This window comes from Mus caroli, unplaced genomic scaffold, assembly GCF_978045245.1.
Source record: "Mus caroli unplaced genomic scaffold, Mus_caroli_1 scaffold_17, whole genome shotgun sequence".
Lineage (NCBI taxonomy): Eukaryota > Metazoa > Chordata > Mammalia > Rodentia > Muridae > Mus > Mus caroli.
In genome coordinates this window covers 3,616,573-3,634,738 of record NW_028227272.1, presented here as the reverse complement: position 1 = coordinate 3,634,738, position 18,166 = coordinate 3,616,573, and the positions used below count along the sequence as shown (strand labels likewise).

Genomic DNA, 18,166 nt, shown 5'->3' with positions numbered 1-18,166 from the left:
AGGTGGAGTTATGGTGAAAGGTAAAACCATGAAGCTCATTGGTTAGCGGCTTAGTTGAATTAATGAGCTCCAGGTTCAATGAGAGACCCCGTGTCAAAAAAGACATGATGGAGATTGATCGAGTGAGACACCTGAAGTTGACCTCTAGCCTACACAGGCACATGTGCATATACATATACAGCATATTATTTATGCCTTAATATAGTACATACACACACACACATCTTTGTGCAAATAGTATATATCGGTTTATGCATGGTTAATATAAATAGTAAGAGTTGTATGTATGTTCTAAGATGCCCATTTTGGCTCAGTTACTATGATGGTGGATATCACAGGCTTTTCTGACGTCCCTAGATGGTGAGGCTCTCATCTATGAAAAAGTAGAAGTGGCCCCAGATATACTTTCATCAGTCGAGGGGGGAAGAGGCTGGGTAAAGCAGCTGTATCTGGCCATTGACAGAGAAGCTGATGGGCTAGAAAGATGGAACAAGTTCCCCATGAGTATGGGCTACTTAGTCTCCAGATTATGATCTGACCTCTTCTTCATCCTGGGGCATAGAGTATGTCCTATGAAGAGAGAAAGGCATGCTCAAGGGTAAGAGCTTTCACTATTATTCTCATTGGTCAAGAGAATTTGGGCTTTACCCATCTAGCACTGGCTATTTTAATAGTTCCCTAACTGGTCCTCTATTCCCAGTTCCCTCAGCTCAGGTGTGGGCAAGTCAGACTTGAGCATCATTCAGGGATGCTGAACCCTGGACTTTCTGATGGGACAGTCAGAGAAGAAACCCTGTTATATGAGGTAGGATGTAGGTTTAAACATGTTGCCTATCAACTTCGTCACCATGTGGCAATGACATGCTTTTATATTTAATGTCCAACTTTGTTACACATAAGGTGGCCCTCCCTGTGACCCCTGAAGACAGATGCGTCTACAGTTCACCTCAGTATCTTCATATTAAGGAATACAGAGGAGAGGCAACTTGTGTGGACAGGAGAGAGACTATTTTCCTGTTATCTGAGCTCCTGGATCCAACTGGGCCTGAAGTTTACAAGACCAGAAACCATTCTCTGAAACCAGTAAGACTTCTATTTCTGTTCCTTACATAGAAAAGAGTACTCATTCAGTACATACACTGTTCCTTTCTCTTCTTAGAATACAAAATATAATTTAATGTTTAAAAAGCATATTTCTACGAAACGGGGCATGGTACACCACTAGCATCTGCAAGTGCCTTGGAATGATGGAATGATGTACACAGACAGATAGATAGATAGATACATACATACATAGATACATAGATACATAGATACATAGATACATAGATACATAGATACATATAGATATAGATGATATAGATATAGATATACACAATCAGATATGGATAAAGTACAATCCTTTCCATATAATGTATACTCCTTATAGCTCTTCTATGTGTCCTCATCACCCATTCCTAATTCTTGGTCCTGCTCATTACAGATAATCAACACATAATTGCCAAATGACTATATCAAACACACAAGAGAACTTCGAAAGTTAGCTCTTCCAGGTTTGATGCAGCAGCTGAGAAAAACTGAGGCATGTTGAGGTTAACTGACAAGCCCAGGGCCACAGGCTTAGTTTATGCCAAAGCTAATTTGTCAACCTGGACCCTGCTTGACTCTAAATTCTCCTTGCCACCTCTCTTACTGTTTAATTTAGTTCACTGTTGACATGGCCTCATTGGCAGTACAGAAAAGTCACTTAGTGACTAAGATGGAGTGGCCACAAAGTAAATGGCACCGCCAGCATTTATATCAGGTGTCCGTTCTCATGTCTTTCCCTATCAGCAGACTCCCTAAACAGGTAGAGCACATCATGAGGGCAGAAATGCTACTGAGAATGGAAACCGGCTATGGCAGCCACTAAATTAGCAGAGTTGTTTCCAAGTCCAATCAGAAACAAATGTAAATGTCTTTCAGGATCTCCGCCCATTTCTTTCCATCTCTAGAGGGTAGGCTCTCCTCTGACTGTGGTGAAAAATCAGCACTTCACTATTTTCTAGTAGTTCTACACAAAGGATGCAGAATTCTTGTTAAGCACTCCTCCAACACAAGGAGGTTGCTTCAAAATACACAGAAACTAGGGTTGGTGGGTACAGCAGAGAGACATGACTCAGCAGATTTCGCCACCTGCAGCTATGGTGAGTGGAAGTGTAAGAAGACACTTGGCCTTTGGGGACACTACTATCTCATTGGTAAAGAATGTTGAGGAGTGAAAGACACTCCACAGATGGACATTTACCATCTAGATCAATGGTTCTCAACCTGTGGTTTGCAACCCTTAGGGGGTTAAACAACCTTTTCACAGGGGTCCTCCAAGACCATTGAAAAAGACACTTATATACATTAAGATTCATAAAGGTAGCAACATTGCAATTATGAAGTAGCAATGAAAATAATGTTATGGTTGGGGGTCATCACAGCACTAAAAGAGTTGCAGCTTTAGGAAGGTTGAGAACCACTGTTCTAGATCCACAGGAGCTCATTCCTCCAGGGACAAGTTCAGGGTGTGGAAGACTTGTTTCTGAGGCTCCCCCAGCTCCTTTGGCTTACATCTTGCCCTTTTGGAATTGGAACGCCATCACATTTCACTGAGCAAGTAAGATGGCAAAAATACCAAGGAGGCTCTCTCAGCGTGACAAATACTCTGGAGAGTGCCAACTGGTGTTTATGCAGCTCCAGTTGGTAACTGGCCACTTAACAGGCATGGGCTCCTCCCTCTCTCTGCTCCCAACGCTTGTTTCTGCTTATTGCTGGATCTCCCAGTAAAAGAGAAGGTGCTCACTCAGCAAACCCCAGTCTAAATCTGGACTCCACCACTGGTATTCTTTGGGACCTCGTAATCTTATTCCCTCTTTCTGTGTCCACATTCTCCATATGCAAAAATGAGTTAATAAAAGGCAGTGGTTCCCAAACGGAGAACCCTGGAGTCAGCTGTAATTCATAATTTGCATTTTTGTTTTGTGCTGTTTTGTTTCCAGAAAGGTATTCCACCGAAAACAGTGATTATGTAAAACCTTCAGAAGAGTCTGGGGCAACACCCAGATACCAACACCAAATGCATAAACATTCCCCCTGCAAGGGACATGAATATTCATGCTGACTGGAATAGTGTATAAATAGTTGCTTGTTAGCCATTTCTGGTCAAGTCTTATTCCTGTGTGAGATTTGGTCTCAGGCCTTAAAGTTTTTGGTATCAGAATTTTTTGGAATTGAAAATTGTAGGTATTGGTTGATGAACAAATACTACTCATTAAAAAGTTAAATTACTGCTGTACCTAAGACATTAGCTCTGAACACACTTGCTTCCTTCTGCTGTCTTTATAGCTTAGAAATGATCTATTGTTTCTTCCTCTAGGCTGTGAATGATGTGGTGATGTCATTTTGCCTTCTAGGTGCCCCTCCTAGGGCTTGACAAAAGTGGGCTTATGAGGATCGGTAGGTGAATGGACACCTGAGAAGACTCCTAAGACTGTTCACTACTTTTTCTCTAGGCTAGAGTCTTTCCTTGTAGTGCATAACTCAGCAGGAATTGCTCAGTAATCTGTTCCTTTGCTTGGTAGCCAGACAGATAGTCACAGCCTGGGAGGCCATTGCAGATAGAACTCTCTTTTCCTGTTGCTCACTCAGGTAACTCTACAAATGGAAGCCCTCCTAGGAATTTAAATCACCATATGAAAAGCTGGAAGTCCATAGGATTACTTGAGGCCCTTAAAGAACAGTTACTTCCTCTGAGGCACAAAGAAACTAAATTTCTAAGTTTTGGTGTAGACCCGGGGACCCAAAGCTTGATGTTCTATCTTCATCCTGTTTTTAAAACTCAAGCCAAGAAGGCCTGTCAATGAAAGGACCAGGAGCACACCCCACCAACAGAAAGTGAATTTAAGAATGAGCAGCTAAGTATTCTTTAATAAGCTAATGTGCTGACCCCTCCCAGATTGTATCAGATACTCAGAAATGAGTCACGTTCTTTCCACCTTTTCTTTGGACAACTGGCCAAAGCCTAAGCAAGCTTTTCCGTAGCAAGCTGGGCTTCTTCACAGATTCTCTGAAGGTCCCACCTTCTGCTGCTCCACTCCACCAGACCCGGCATCAGGCAGTTGCTTGCTGTTCCCATTTCTGAACATGCCAAAGTGGGCTTTTTTTCCCCCCTCTGCATCTCTTTCCAGCCAGCAGCTGCCCAGATTCACAGCTTACCTGCCCTGTTGTTTTTCTTTCAAACTTTGCTCAACACTGTCCTGGACATTCCTTCTGAGTCTCCTTACAAATTCTTTTATTAACAAGACTAAGAACTCAAGAAGAAAAATCTTAGTTTCTATGGTACCATAGTTTCTTTAAAGAATGTGTTGGAGCCTGGGCATGGTGGCGCCCGCCTTTAATCCCAGCACTTGGGAGGCAGAGGCGGGCGGATTTCTGAGTTCGAGGCCAGCCTGGTCTACAGAGTGAGTTCCTGGACAACCAGGGCTACACAGAGAAACCCTTTCTCAAAAAAAAAAAAAAAAAAAAAAAGAATGTGTTGGTTGCTTTTCTGCATAACAGATAACTAATATTGTGTGTCAGCATACATCCATCGGATACATGGATGGGCTTCAAGCACCTTCAGTCACGTATGTGATGTAGTGTGATGATACCTATCCATTCTCTCCTCCCTTCCAATCCTGATAGCACTAATCCCTTTTGTAGTGGCCTCATTACTACATCTATGCCATATGCTGTGTGTACTTGTATGTGTTTAACCTCAAACCCTGGGACAAATGGCTGAGGTGCCTATTTAACATATCAAAGGAAACCTGGCCACTAGGTTCTCCCATCATCCCACAGTCCCTTTCCTACCTGTTACAAGGTATGGCTGGCATACCCTATCCTCTTCCCCAAATTCTCCAGCCCTGGTGCTGGGTGGGCTGCCCTCCTGCAGAAGCTCTTCCCAATACAACCCAGCTTTCTGGTCACCCACCTTTTGCTCTCTTGGCTACACCTGTTTCCACTCTTCCTCCACGCCCTCCCCCATCCTCCACGGCTATGTCCACTCTGGACTCTTCCAGATGCCTTTGCCTCTGGCTATTTTCTGCCTTTTATCTATAATAAACTTTCCCCTTCACTTTACCTAGGAACAGACATGCTCTTCCTTTTTTTTCTGTTTTTTTTCATTCAGTATGCATATATCACTTTATGCATACATATACACACATATACATATAATCTAGGAGAGAACAAAGGAGAGAAAGCCTATCTGTCTTTCTGATTTTCTGCTGTATCTTGTTTAGTCTGCTAATCTCCAGTTCTATCCATCTTCCTGCAAATGATGCCATTCAGAAGCCATCATCTTTGAGGCCTACAAGGACTTCAGCAGAGTCACTCTGTATAGGAGGAAGGCTGCTTTAGTCATATGTGCAGACAGATATGTACATCAGCGCTATAGATCTATGTTTGTTCCATAAAGCTGAGAAACACTGTATTTGAATGCTAAACAAACCCACAAATGGGTTATGAAGCCACTGTTCTGATTTCATCATTTGTCATTGTGTGAGCATGGTCCATGGCTTAAGTCAATCCTGTTGCTAGCATCTGGAATCAAGAATGACTTTGACAATGGACTTGACTTCTTATAATAATAGCAGCTCAGTCAACCCCTGTGGTGAACCAAGATGATACTTGGAATGCCCAAGGACCTCTAAAGAGAGGTCCCAAGGATGATGCCTGGGCTCTTCATTCAAAGACATCAAGAATGGGCTCTGTACTAAGGTGAAAGGTCGTGGTCTGCCCGGTGTGCTCAGTATCATCATTTTCCCTGCTTCCTCTTGACCTCTTACTACCTGTGAAACCATTCTACCTGGCTTAGCACGATAGAGGAAAGCAAAGCAAAGCAAAACAAACAAAATACTTGTCTTATTTCTCTGTTTACTTCATAAGTTTAGACATAAAATAAAGGGTGCCCTGGGTACGATATAGTTGACACTGGCTTTTCAGAGAAACAGAAAGTAGGAATGGAAATCCCATGTTAACTATGGGACTGACTTTAAAGAAGAGGCCATGAGAGGGATCTCACTAGACATGTAAGGACACATCTGTAGGTACTGACTGTAGCATGAGTCAGGTACACTCTTAAAACTTAAAAAATGCAAATTATTTTTTCTTTAACTGCAGAAAATTTAAGCCACACTGGCCTGAATTTCAAGTGTCTCAGGCAGCAATTCAAAAAGGAATATCTTTGGCCACAGAACTGTTGGCTGTTGAGTTTAGAGCGACTGTGAAATTGTGAACTGTATCTCAAGCAGCTCGCCAGTGGCCCTTGCACATAGCCATTCATGCTGTTACCAACTATCCAGGCACAAGGAATCCTAGCAAAGATGGGTCCACAGTCCTCTCCATTTCCTTGTCTTGCTGGCATCACTAAGTTGCTAAAGAAATCTGAATCCTGGCAAAAGGGCCTTTATTCTTGACTCGGGGTGAAACTCCTCAAGGCTAAGGGCCAAGGTAGCTAGGACAGGAAGTGAAAGCTGAAAGGTAAAGAGGCACTAGAATGTCCTACCCGTTCTATCATACCACATCCTTTCCTTAAGAACAGAACTGCAATGGGAGGGGGTTTAGTTTCTTTAAGCCTCCACAAAGCAGCAAGAAGGCTAGCACCTTCATGTGCTCAGCCTTGCAGTGTGCTCTATGTGGAGGAGAGGGGAAGGGTGGAGTGGGTCCCAGTAGCTCATCGGAGGCTCCTCACTGACACACACAGAAGGACTTGTAGGTCACTAGTTCAGAAGTTTCCTTTTGGAAAACAAATGGGAATGGATCAGGTTAACATTTGCAAGTAAAATAACTTGCTCCATTCCAAACTAACCAGTTATGTTTCTTGAACATTCTGCCAAAGAGGAAGAAATAGTGCCTTCCCAGCTTTGCAGTTGGCTCTGGCGTCTTCTCATCTATCATTGGGGTAATACGTTCAGAGTGGCATTTTGTAATGACAGAAACATCCCAGCAAATCGATAGTTATTTAATTCCCAACAAGCTCTCGAGTCCATTAAACCTGATTACATTCACCCATTTCTGTGGGTGCCGTTATTCTCCTGCACCAGCACTTAATCTATAACAGGAACTTATGAGAACTTTCAAAAGCAATTTCAGCATCAATCAGCACGGACTGAAATGAGCGATTTGCTTGTAATTATTTATCGGATAGGGCAGCACAGGGGCCGACAAAACTCCAGCCTTTGACCTTCACCCCAAATTTCCAACAGAAGCCAAAAGCACTGTTACTCTGCTTCACCTTCAAGTCCTAAGTTTCATGTCACCATCTGGCCACAAGTTCCCTTCCTTGGTGCCAGGACCATTCTCTGCTGGTCTATTTACCTATAACATAGAAGTGTAGCAATAGTATCCATACATCTAGGGTAATTGGCAGTTCTGGTGCTATCTGGATTGACAGCTGGGTGCATTCCACCACCCAGCTTCTGACAGTTAATAGAAGGTCCCAGTCACAGTCAAAGAACAAAAAGAATATTTGTTCGACCCTCCACAGAAGTCGTCATTAATGAATTAGAGTTTTGTAGAACTCTCAGAGTGGGCTGGGTGGGGGTGGGGCTACAGGGAAAAAAGCTAAAGTGTTGTACTGCATATATTTAATTTTCCTTTCCCATAGGCAGGAGATTTAGGATTTATTACCCAGGGTTACTTATTTCTAAAGAACAGCAACAAATAGCCACTTGCTTCCTACAATGACCCACTTCTATCACAAGTGGATGTTGGCTTTCCAGAGAACTGCAGGCGTACACCCAGAAGCAATGGGTTTGAGTGACAGCAAGAAGGTACAATAAGGCAAAGAAACAGGTCCAATTTCTCGCTAGCACACAAACCTCTCAGTACACAGAATAATAGCCTTAGCAGTCAAAACAACAGGCATCCTAACTTCTCCCCAGCTGCCGAGAATACAAACAGTTGGCATCGAATTTCCAGAATAACCTCGGAACTTGCGAAGGAAACCATTCTCAGTGTACCCTCTTGTTTGTGGGTCGCCTCTCAGATTTGCAAGGGGGAGCTTCTCTGCAAACAAACAACCTGTGTGGGGTGTCCTCCGCAGCACTCTGTATTTCCTGCCCTTCTGTTTCCGGGGTTAAAGCCTTTAAGCAAGCCATATCATGATAAGTTACTGAGCCTCATGATCTGCTCTGGGAGACCCAGTCCCTCAGAAAGCTAGGGAAGAGAGCAAATCTTTTGCCCCCTGGTCAACCTCCCGAAGCAAAGGCATGAATGTTAAACAGCACCCAGATCAATACAAGCAAATACAGCTCAACTACACCATTTATTCATCCATGAGAGATGTCAATAGCCAGATTAAGGTGATCCATCTTTTTGATTTCCTACTGTCTTTCCTTTGACTACACGAGGGCTTTTTTTTCTCTTCCTGTATTAAAAGTGTTTGCTTTCTCAACCATAAAAATTCCAATTATTACTTAGAGCATTCTGGAGTTAAGTTGCTTGCTGGCAAAAGCCATGAATTACCTGCATCAGTCCCGGGAAGTAGGGGGCAGCAGGCACAATCATGGGCACGCCATAAGAATGCAGAAGGACTCCTTGCGACGCCAACATGCTTTAAATGGAGGCTTTATTCCCTCCAAGGCTGAACACATCAATAGAGAGTTAGAGGGGGAAAGAAATCTATAGACCCAACTTCTTCTCAACTACAAAGCCGAGAGCCAAATCACTTCTGTCAGGAGCCAAGTGCTCATCCACAGGCAGCGGAGAGGGGAAAGGAAAGAAACCCCTGCATCAGCAACTCTTAATGTGAAAGTTTTCTTCCCAGACAAGGAAGGGACGCGGCAGCTGCAGGGTCGGAGCTACCAAAATGGAAGGAGCTATTTTGGGAGCAGCTCGCCCAACATGACTAACCAAATACTCTTCATTAATTTAGTTCTCAGACCAAGGGAGATGGAGTGACAGGGAATCAGGCGAAAAGAGAAGGCATTTGTCCTGAGGAACTGGGCCAAATTGCAAGGGGCTGGGTCTGCATGAGAATTTTAGAGAGAATAAGTAATGGAAATATGTAAGCTTACATGACAATCAATTGTAACTTAAAGAACTTAAATCTTTAGCCACGTAAAAATCATCACCAGAGCCTAGACTTAAGTTCTAAATTGCAACTGATTGTTATGTGAGTTTGTATAATGCCTATAAGCCTGAGGAGTGGAATTTGGATCTCCAGTGCCTATGTAAGAAATCAGGCAATGTGTCACACATCTATATTCCTAGCACTGGGAAAACAAAGACAGGAGAATGCAGGGTCTCAACTGTTGAGCCAGCATAGCCAAACAGAAAGTTAGTGGAAGATCCTCTCTCAAAGTGTAAGTAAAAAGCAATAAAGAAAGATACCTGGAGGTCACCCTTTGAACACAGCACATACATTTTCACACCTATACCCATTCCCCCACAGTTATGAACAAAAACAAAACCAAACAAACAAATAAGAACAACAACAACCATAACAACAACAACAACAACAAAACCACTCAAACCTAGCAGGTTCATGTGGGCAGCTGATCAAAAATTATCTACGAATACTCAGTATGTGGTAGACAGTATGAAACTGTCTCAAAACATTGGACTCACTTTCCACCCCTTCTTCACCCAATTTCAGTTTGAAAAGGCAATTCATGAGTAACAAAATAATAGCTGAAATCTGAGTAAATTAGCTTTGTGGGTCATTGAGCTCCATTCTTCCACATCTCTGATGCAGGGGCTAATTCCCAGACCCAGGAAGCAAAGTGGTACCCAACAGGAATCCAGACTCACACTAGGCAGCCACTTTGCAGCTAGTAGGAGGCAGTGTTGAGTTTAACCCCCCCTCCCCAACACACACACACAATTACTAGGTAAATTGTCTAGCTGGCATTGCACTGTGAGATGCGATCTAGAAATGTGCCACAGAGTAGGTGCAGACTTGCTGGTGCTGTGTTTCATCTGTGAAGGGATTTTATATGGCTGGTATGTGTATCTTCCAGCTGTGATATAAGAATTTGCAATATAGTAAACAAAGATGACACCCCCACTCCCCCCCCCCCGAAATGAAAGGCATTGAGAAGAATGCAAAGCAGGGACTTGGAAAGCTCAGTTCCCATGGGATTCCATGGCGTGGAACCATGGTGGCTGGGCTGTTCCTTTCCTAGCTATACACTCTTGAACTACTTCATTTGCCTCCTAGACTCCAGAACCATCTGGGCATGTAACGGTAACCTGGTATCTCATCACCTCCATACAGTGTGCATCACCTCCATACAGTGTGCATCACCTCCATACAGTGTGCATCACCTCCATACAGTGTGCATCACCTCCATACAGTGTGCATCACCTCCATACAGTGTGCATCACCTCCATACAGTGTGCATCACCTCCATACAGTGTGCATCACCTCCATACAGTGTGCAGTAGAGGTAGCTACTTGCCATGGTTTCTGCTCTAACCTTCGCAGTTAGTATTCACCCATCTTTGACTTCAGATGTGAGGGCTCAGATGATGATAAACTGTCATATTCCCACTTCTCATACCAGGAAATATGAGGGCATAATTAGTACTACACAACTTTGAAACTAGTAATATGAAGCTGTCATGAAGTAAGGTCTGAAGACAATTGGGGGTGACCTTCATAGGGCCTGGAAGATAGCTCAACTGGTTAAATAATGAGTAAGCAGAAAGGCCTGGGTTCAGACACCCAAAACCTATGTGATAAGCATGGTAGGGCCAGCCTACAATGATAACACTCATGAGGCATAGGCAGGAGGATCCCTGGGGCTCAGAGCCAACTAGTTTTGCTGAATCTGTGAAATACGTATGCAATGAGAGACATGGTCTCAAAAACAAAAACAAAGACAACAACAACAACAACAACAAAAACAAGAAAGGAAGGGATATTAGAAGTTACCAGACATTGACTTCTGGACACATACAGGCACACACACACACACACACACACACAATGTCACCTTCAAATCAGACACACTCTTGCCACAAACCACTTTTCTCTCCAAATAGGATGCACAATATAGATTTTGTCAAAATGATGATCAGCAAGAACTCCAAACACTACCACACATACACAACTATTGGCTTTCTCTAAGTCCAATGTCAATTCGTCCACTTTCAGATAGCCAAGGTGTTTTTACACTACACTAATTTTAGTTGCTTGATTTAGCTACATAATTACATTTCTAGATAACGACAGCAGACAGGGTTTGGCAGAGAATTCAATTATTTAAGGCTGGAGGTTTGGCCATCTTGACAAGGTTCTCTGTAATTGATTCACATGCATTGGACTGGCCATGTTGTGCAATCCCGAAAGCCCCTCGAACAGCTGCACACTGACCCATCTTATACAAGCGCCCGATACCGTTTCTAACTTTAGCTTCTGACTATGACTTTCAAAACCATATTTCTGAGAAGTTAGCAGGAAGGACAGACACATCACCACGAGACCAGTGTGTTTTCTAGTTTGCTTCCTGTTGACATTCATGACATAGAGACACTCCTCAGTGCTGAGGGAAGGTCCTGGGCTGAATTTTGTCTCTCTGATATTATAAAGTGCAAAAGCTGTAGTGTCAGAGGCAGGACACACAACTTACTTGTTGAGTGTATAAACTGACATATTTACATCTTGATTACACAGGTGTAGAAGAGTCTGAGGGCAAACTTCTGCAGGGGCTTTGGAAATTGGGGGATTGTATAAATGTGACAGGCAGATCAGCAAAATTGGGGCTGGAGAGATGGCTCAGCAGTTCAGAGCACTTGTTCTCCTCTCTCTCTCTCTCTCTCTCTCTCTCTCTCTCTCTCTCTCTCTCTCTCTCTCTCTCGCTCTCTCTCTCTCTCTGTTTTGGTTTATTGGAGATAGGGTTTCTCTGTATATAATCCTGGCTGTCCTGGAACTCACTTTGTAGACCAGACTGGCCTCAAACTCAGAAATCCGCCTGCCTCTGCCTCCCAAGTGCTGGGATTAAATCATGTGCCACCATCGCCCGGCCAGAGCACTTGTTGTTACAGAGGACCCAGAGTATATCACTAGCACCCACACAGTGGCTCACAATAATCACCAATTCCAATTCTTTTGGTCTTTATGAACACCAAACATATACACGGCACACATACATGCAGGTAAACACTACACATAAAATAAAATAAAAATAAATTAATAAACAGATATATGGATTATCATATGAATTATTCATGTATATGCACACAGTTTTATTGAAGAACCTGCTGGTTCAAGTTACGTTGAAATGGCAATGTGTCATATAAGGGACAGATTGACATATAGCTATAGATGATACACATATGGTATTTTCTTTCTTCTTTTTAAGAAAACTGTGTTATAAAATGTTTGCTGTCTCTGTCTATCTTCTTTCATCTCTCTAAAGCTAAGGACAAAATTTTTGGTGAGGAATTATTTTTACTTTGCTTGCTAGGAAAATTAGCATCAAATGAGATGCTAAAAGTTAGCATGGAACACTACCCACCTGCCAGCCTTCACAGGTTGCACATGGAGATTCTTGTCTATCCCAACCTCGGCCAGTACTGACCACCTTGACCCCCATTGTCTCTGATTCTGACTTTCCACCTACATATTATTCTGGTATGGTTGTAATCCCTGCAGTATTCTAAACCAATAACAAAAATGTGAATGAATGACCACTATTAAGTGAATTATAGGAAACCTCTGTTTTCCTAACAACTGCTTAATTTTCCCAAAGTACATCTTATATTAATAAGCTATTTTCTCTTGGTTCATTTACTAGAAGGTGTGCGACATTTTGTGTAGCTCTGTACTCTCCAGAGCTTGACACAGACACTTCATGAGGTTATGTATCCAACATGCGATATTAAGCTAATGATAAAATTTGCAAACTTATAATCATAAAACAGACAATGAAATAATAAAGTCCAGAAAAAGAGATGTTGCTAACAGTGGCTGAAAGCACAGCCAACTCCTCCAGATGTCTTGTATTCAAAATGAAGGGCCACATAGTGTTGACTGTCCTGGGTCTCCCTAGATATTAAATAAGTATGAGTATATATGTGACAAATGTCTCTGGTGAATGCCCTCTTCCCTGATTTACAAACATTCAATACCTGGCTCCTGGAGGGCACAAAAGCACCCAGGGACAAATGAATGACTGTGGCCTGGTTTCATACGACTTTATTAAGCATTGAAACTTATACATCCTTGGGTTTTCCTGGAGCATGGAATATTTTTCTCCCTTAAACTCTTTCAACCACCTAAAAGTGTCAAATGGGCAAGGCATGGTGATGCCCACCTGTAATTGTAGAAATCTGGAAGCTGATAATGGGAAGATTATAATTTCAAGGCCAGGGAGAGGGGGAGGAAAGGGAGGGAGGAGAGATAGTGAAAGCACCTGTCTAAGAAAGAAAGAGAGAGAGAGAGAGAGAGAGAGAGAAGCAGAGGCAGAGGCAAGACACAGTGTCAGCTGGAGGAGGTCAGGCCATTCATGTCCCAAGGATTGTGGTGTCCAGTAGATATCCCCTAAGAGACTAAATCTAGCCCAGAGAAAAGATGAGGATGACATCTCAACACTGTGAAAGAGCTAATATTTGAAATTGGAGTGTGTGAGTAAGTGTAGGCATTCGGTGCTTTCGAGAGTCTAGGAGACTTAGACAGAATGAGGTCCACTTCGTTGTCTGAGCCACGACTCAGACCTTGGAAGGAGCAGTATCTTTCCTAAGGGAAGGAAGATATGCCTACATGAGCCTTCCCAGCATCTCTTGCCAGATTCCCGCAAAGAAGCTGAGACTCAGGCACCATGGATTATCCACCCAAAATAAACGGTACAAAGATCAGTTCTCCTTTGTTGCTGAACAACGATCATAGTGTGTGTTAACTGCTTTTTTAGCTTTTAGAGACTGAGCATGTGTGTGTCACCACATGGACTTTCACAAACGACTGAATTACAGCCTTCCTTTCCGAGCAAGGCTGGGGAACAGATGACCTCTTAGAGAAGTTAGAGTTGGTGGTGATAGTGTTTTTGAACCTGGCCATACTCAACTTTCAATGTCCACCAGATAAAGCACTTTTTTTCTCTTTTTCCTCTTCTCTTTCTTTTGTTCTTCCTTCCCTTCCCTTTCCTTTTCTTTTCCTTCTTTTGTATGCAACCCGCACCAGCGAATTACCTTTATGAACACTTCCATGTTTCAAATTTCCTTTCGAAGTTGCTGACCAAAAAAAAAAACAAAACAAAAACCCTCCTTTTCCAACTCTTCCTCCTTTCCTTCTTTCATGGTTAACTTTGCTGGCCTACACAGAAGGTCACATTGTCTGCAAAGCATCCTCTATCGCCACGTGCAGAAAGCATTGACCTTCATCCTTTGGAATTATTTTAGTGTTACACCTAGTAACAAATGTTGTCACATTGGATTATGACTCGTTGGGTGATTAGGGAGGGGTGGTATGTGATTGAACTAAAATGGTGATTAGATAGGCCTTAGGTTATGGCTCAGTGGTTAGAGATCCTGCCTACTCTATACAAAGCCCTGAGTTTTATCCCTAGCACCACCAAAACCAGCTGTGGTGGTGTATGCCTGTAATTCTAATGTTCAAGAAGTAGAGACAAGAGGTTCTCTACTTCTACTTAGAGACAAGCTTAAGGACATCTTTGGTCAGAATGGGATATAAGAAATCCATCTCAAAAAAAAAAAAAAAGAAAGAAAAAAAGAAAAAGAAAAAAAGAAAGAAGGCAAATTAGTGATCAGATATATACAATATCCTATAATATTTTGCCGGAAAATTTCCTGAATACATGTAAGCAAAATGGAGAGGCTGTCTCTCAGGAAATAAAGATCTATCTGTAGCTCCAAAATCATCTCAATGGACTCAGGGACATCATGGCTAAACGGGAGTTTAGTTAGATAAAATGGGAGTTTTAAAGCTGCAGGGCGGGTATCAAAGGTTGGCTCTGCCATCATCTCTTCCAGTATGATGTACTCTGAAACCTTCATCTCTACAGCAGTAACACTGGGTGCCTAGACCCTTCCACAGGTGTGCTGAGGCAGTGGAATGACGTGTGGGATGTGGGTGTCCCTGGCACTTGCAGTGTGCTCGGAAGTACTAACTTGATCTTTGTCTCCTTCTTTGGAGTGCCTTTAAGATGTCTCTGCAGGGTATCTTCTCATGTGTGGTTCTCACGGCAGATCTGTGGCCTGAACGTCCCTGCAATGGTGGCCTGGAGACCTCTGTCGGCAAACTCCCAGCACTCAGCTGCTTAGGCTTCACGTACTCTCTTTCAAAGATGCGCCAGCCGCTCAGGAAGCAGCTGCGTGCAAGCAGACCTGTCCATCCTGTGACTCAGGAGAGCATTGAATCTGGCTCAACACAAAACCATGCAGATTTGTAAAACACTAAGCTTTCTGTTCTTTTTGTTGAAACAGGGTCTCACAGAACACAGGCTGACCTCAAAATCACCATGTATCTGAGGGTGGCTTTGAACTCCTGATCTTTCTGCCTCTACCTTCCAAGTGATAGGATTATAGGCACATATTATCACCCACAGTATACTTGGTTCAAGGGATTGAACCTGGGGCTTTGTGCATGATGAGTAATCACATTATCAACTGATTCACACTCTTAGCCAAACGGTTTCTTTTTCAACTTGATGGCATAGTTCTCTAGCACAAACCTTGTAAATGGCAATATTCTGTCACAATGTGGAAAGTTTGCCTATTTTTTTAATCAGATATTCTAGATAGTATCCCTGTTTCCTAGCTTTATAATCTATTCAGCTGAGATCCCAAAACATCTTAGTTGATTTGTCTTAGGGCAGGAAACATATGGCTGGAATTTCCATTCAGGGAAGCTACATTTGGCCTTTCCGGCTTTCTCTTCCAGGGTTTGGTTTTCCCTGTGGCTATATGCCCTGTCGATTATCAAGGAGCAGCTATTTCTATCTGCCAGCTCGTCGAGAAAGACCACACTCAGAGAGCAGCTGGAACCAAAAGAGATAAATGTGATTCACCGCCACCAGACGTTGTTTTAGTTCCGCCCAGTGATGGTAGAAAGGCTGCTTGGAAAAGCTGAATATTGCGTAGACCTCAACATCAAATTCCTTGACTTATTATGTAATAGTTAAATTCTTGAGTTCCAACGATCTAAAGATTGATGAGGCAATTCTAAGAAAGGAGGAGATGGGCTCCAGGATATTATATAATGCAACACCTGAATCATAGCAACTTCAAATAGAATACTATGGAAGGAAGCCCTTCATAGAAAAGCCTCCACAGACCATGGGCAACACACACTGGGCCAGCAAACAGCACTTTCTCTGGTTGCAACTCTCCCCATTACAATAGAATCATCACTGGAGGACCACGGCGGCTACATCCAAGGAGGGAGGCCGCATCCTAAGCCCCTGTGATGGATACTTTTCCATTTAAATGCATGAGTGAGTTCATTCAAGGAAAGGATCACTGATGCCAAGTACATTATGAGTGTTAGCTATTTTATTATTTTATGTACATATTTGTCTTTTTGTACCTACAGGAAGTTATCTTCATCACATGCATGCAGGTACCCACGAAGGTCAGAGGGAATTGGACATCCTAGAAGTGGAGATATAGAAGGTTGTGCATAGACTGATGTGGGTGCTGGGAACTGAACCCAGGTCCTCTGTAAGATCAATAAGCACTTTTAAGACACACCACGGTAACTATCCTTGGTGCCTTGGTGTCTATTCCTTCACTACCTAGCATTCCTCATTATTCTAGATCACCTCATGGGACACACTATACTCGATATCATTCAAAGTCTCTGTCCCTTGGAGCATCCATCACATGAGAATATGATAGAAATTCTAACTTACAGAGTGGTGGAGGATGTAGTATGTGTGTGCTTGTACGTGTCCACAAATGTGCACACGTGAATTGTGTGTGTGCTCCATGACAGATGTATGGACATCTGAGGAAATCCTTGAGTGCTCAGCCTTTGGTACATTTGGCTTTTGTTTAAGGCAGTGTTTCTCATTCAGTGTGGCCTAGACCTTCATCAGGTTGGCCAGGCTAGGTAGCTTGTGAGTTCCACAAATACACCTGCCCCTGTCTATGTCTCCCTTCTCGCCAACTCTAGAATTACAAATGTGTACCATAATGCACAGTTTCTTATGTGGGTTCTACGAACTCAAATTCAGGTCCCCATGCCTATGAAACAAGCATTTTATTGACTGAGACAACTCCCCAGCCTTAGGCTATGGTTTAAACAGGAACGAAATTTTAAAGTATTTGTCTGGAGAACTGCCCCTGCCTGATGGTTGTTGTCATAATGAAAGCAGAATGAGCAGCAACTGGTTTGGCCCACTAAATGATCCCAAAGTCCTCCTGCTAATTGGTTAATAAAGTGCACTTACAAGTTCAGACTCATGTGCTACTTTCTTCGATCTCCCAAAGAAAAATTGAAATACACACGTTAAGAAAAGATATGTGTATAGCTTCTATACATGGCAAAGAGCTTTAAAAACAAATTATGATGACAGAAGTTTACGTGATAGTTTCATGAAATAAATAATGCCTTTAAAACAGGAGCAAACCAAAGGATCTGAGACAACATGTCACTCTCCCTAGTAGTATTGCCCCATCTCCCAAAATGGTTAGGAAGATACACAAAGAGCATTCCAGTAGTCCTATCCACAAGGACTCTGCTAATGATCGTTAGAAGTTTGAACCCCTAGCCATGCAGATAACATAAGTTTCTCTTGGTTCATTAAGCACTTCTTGACCTGATTCTCCTCTGAAAGCCAGACTGACTGGCTGAATGAGCAAATCTAAGAATATCAGCCCCTCCCACCATCTCTGCTGAGATCAACAATGCTTCAGGAACTGACCTCTGACCTGTCTGGGGATGAATGGCAGCTGGGTTGGAGAATTAGTTGACCTTGCCTGAGGCAAACAAATATTCCCTGAGGACTCTTCCATACAGACTGAATAATCAGCTGCTCCCAGCACAATCCCTGGTGCCCTGTCCATATCCCCTGCCTTCTATACTGCAGGTGCCTGTAGGGGCTGGCCACAGCGAAGGATTCAAATAGCCATACTCTCTAGCTCTGGGAGTGAAGCTGCTCTGTCCCATCCTTATACAGCTGACCACTATGCT

The 18,166-nt window shown here is 42.9% G+C and overlaps 1 protein-coding gene across 27 annotated transcripts in view; it reads right to left on the bottom strand.

The window, feature by feature from the left end:
• The window catches only part of Rbfox1 (RNA binding fox-1 homolog 1), a 2,110,633-nt gene that overhangs the window by 337,442 nt on the left and 1,755,025 nt on the right, over positions 1-18,166 (bottom strand). For 2 of the 27 annotated variants that reach the window (XM_021184441.3, XM_021184440.3), the window contains exon 1: positions 8,536-8,847. The exons of 23 other annotated variants lie outside the window; for them this stretch is intronic. In XM_021184441.3, coding sequence (XP_021040100.1) covers positions 8,536-8,622 — 87 coding nt within the window. In that variant the 5' untranslated portion in view covers positions 8,623-8,847. Of the gene's footprint in view, positions 1-8,535; positions 8,852-18,166 lie in introns of those variants that run through there. 2 more of the 27 variants (XM_029470788.2, XM_029470799.2) reach the window with 2 other exon arrangements.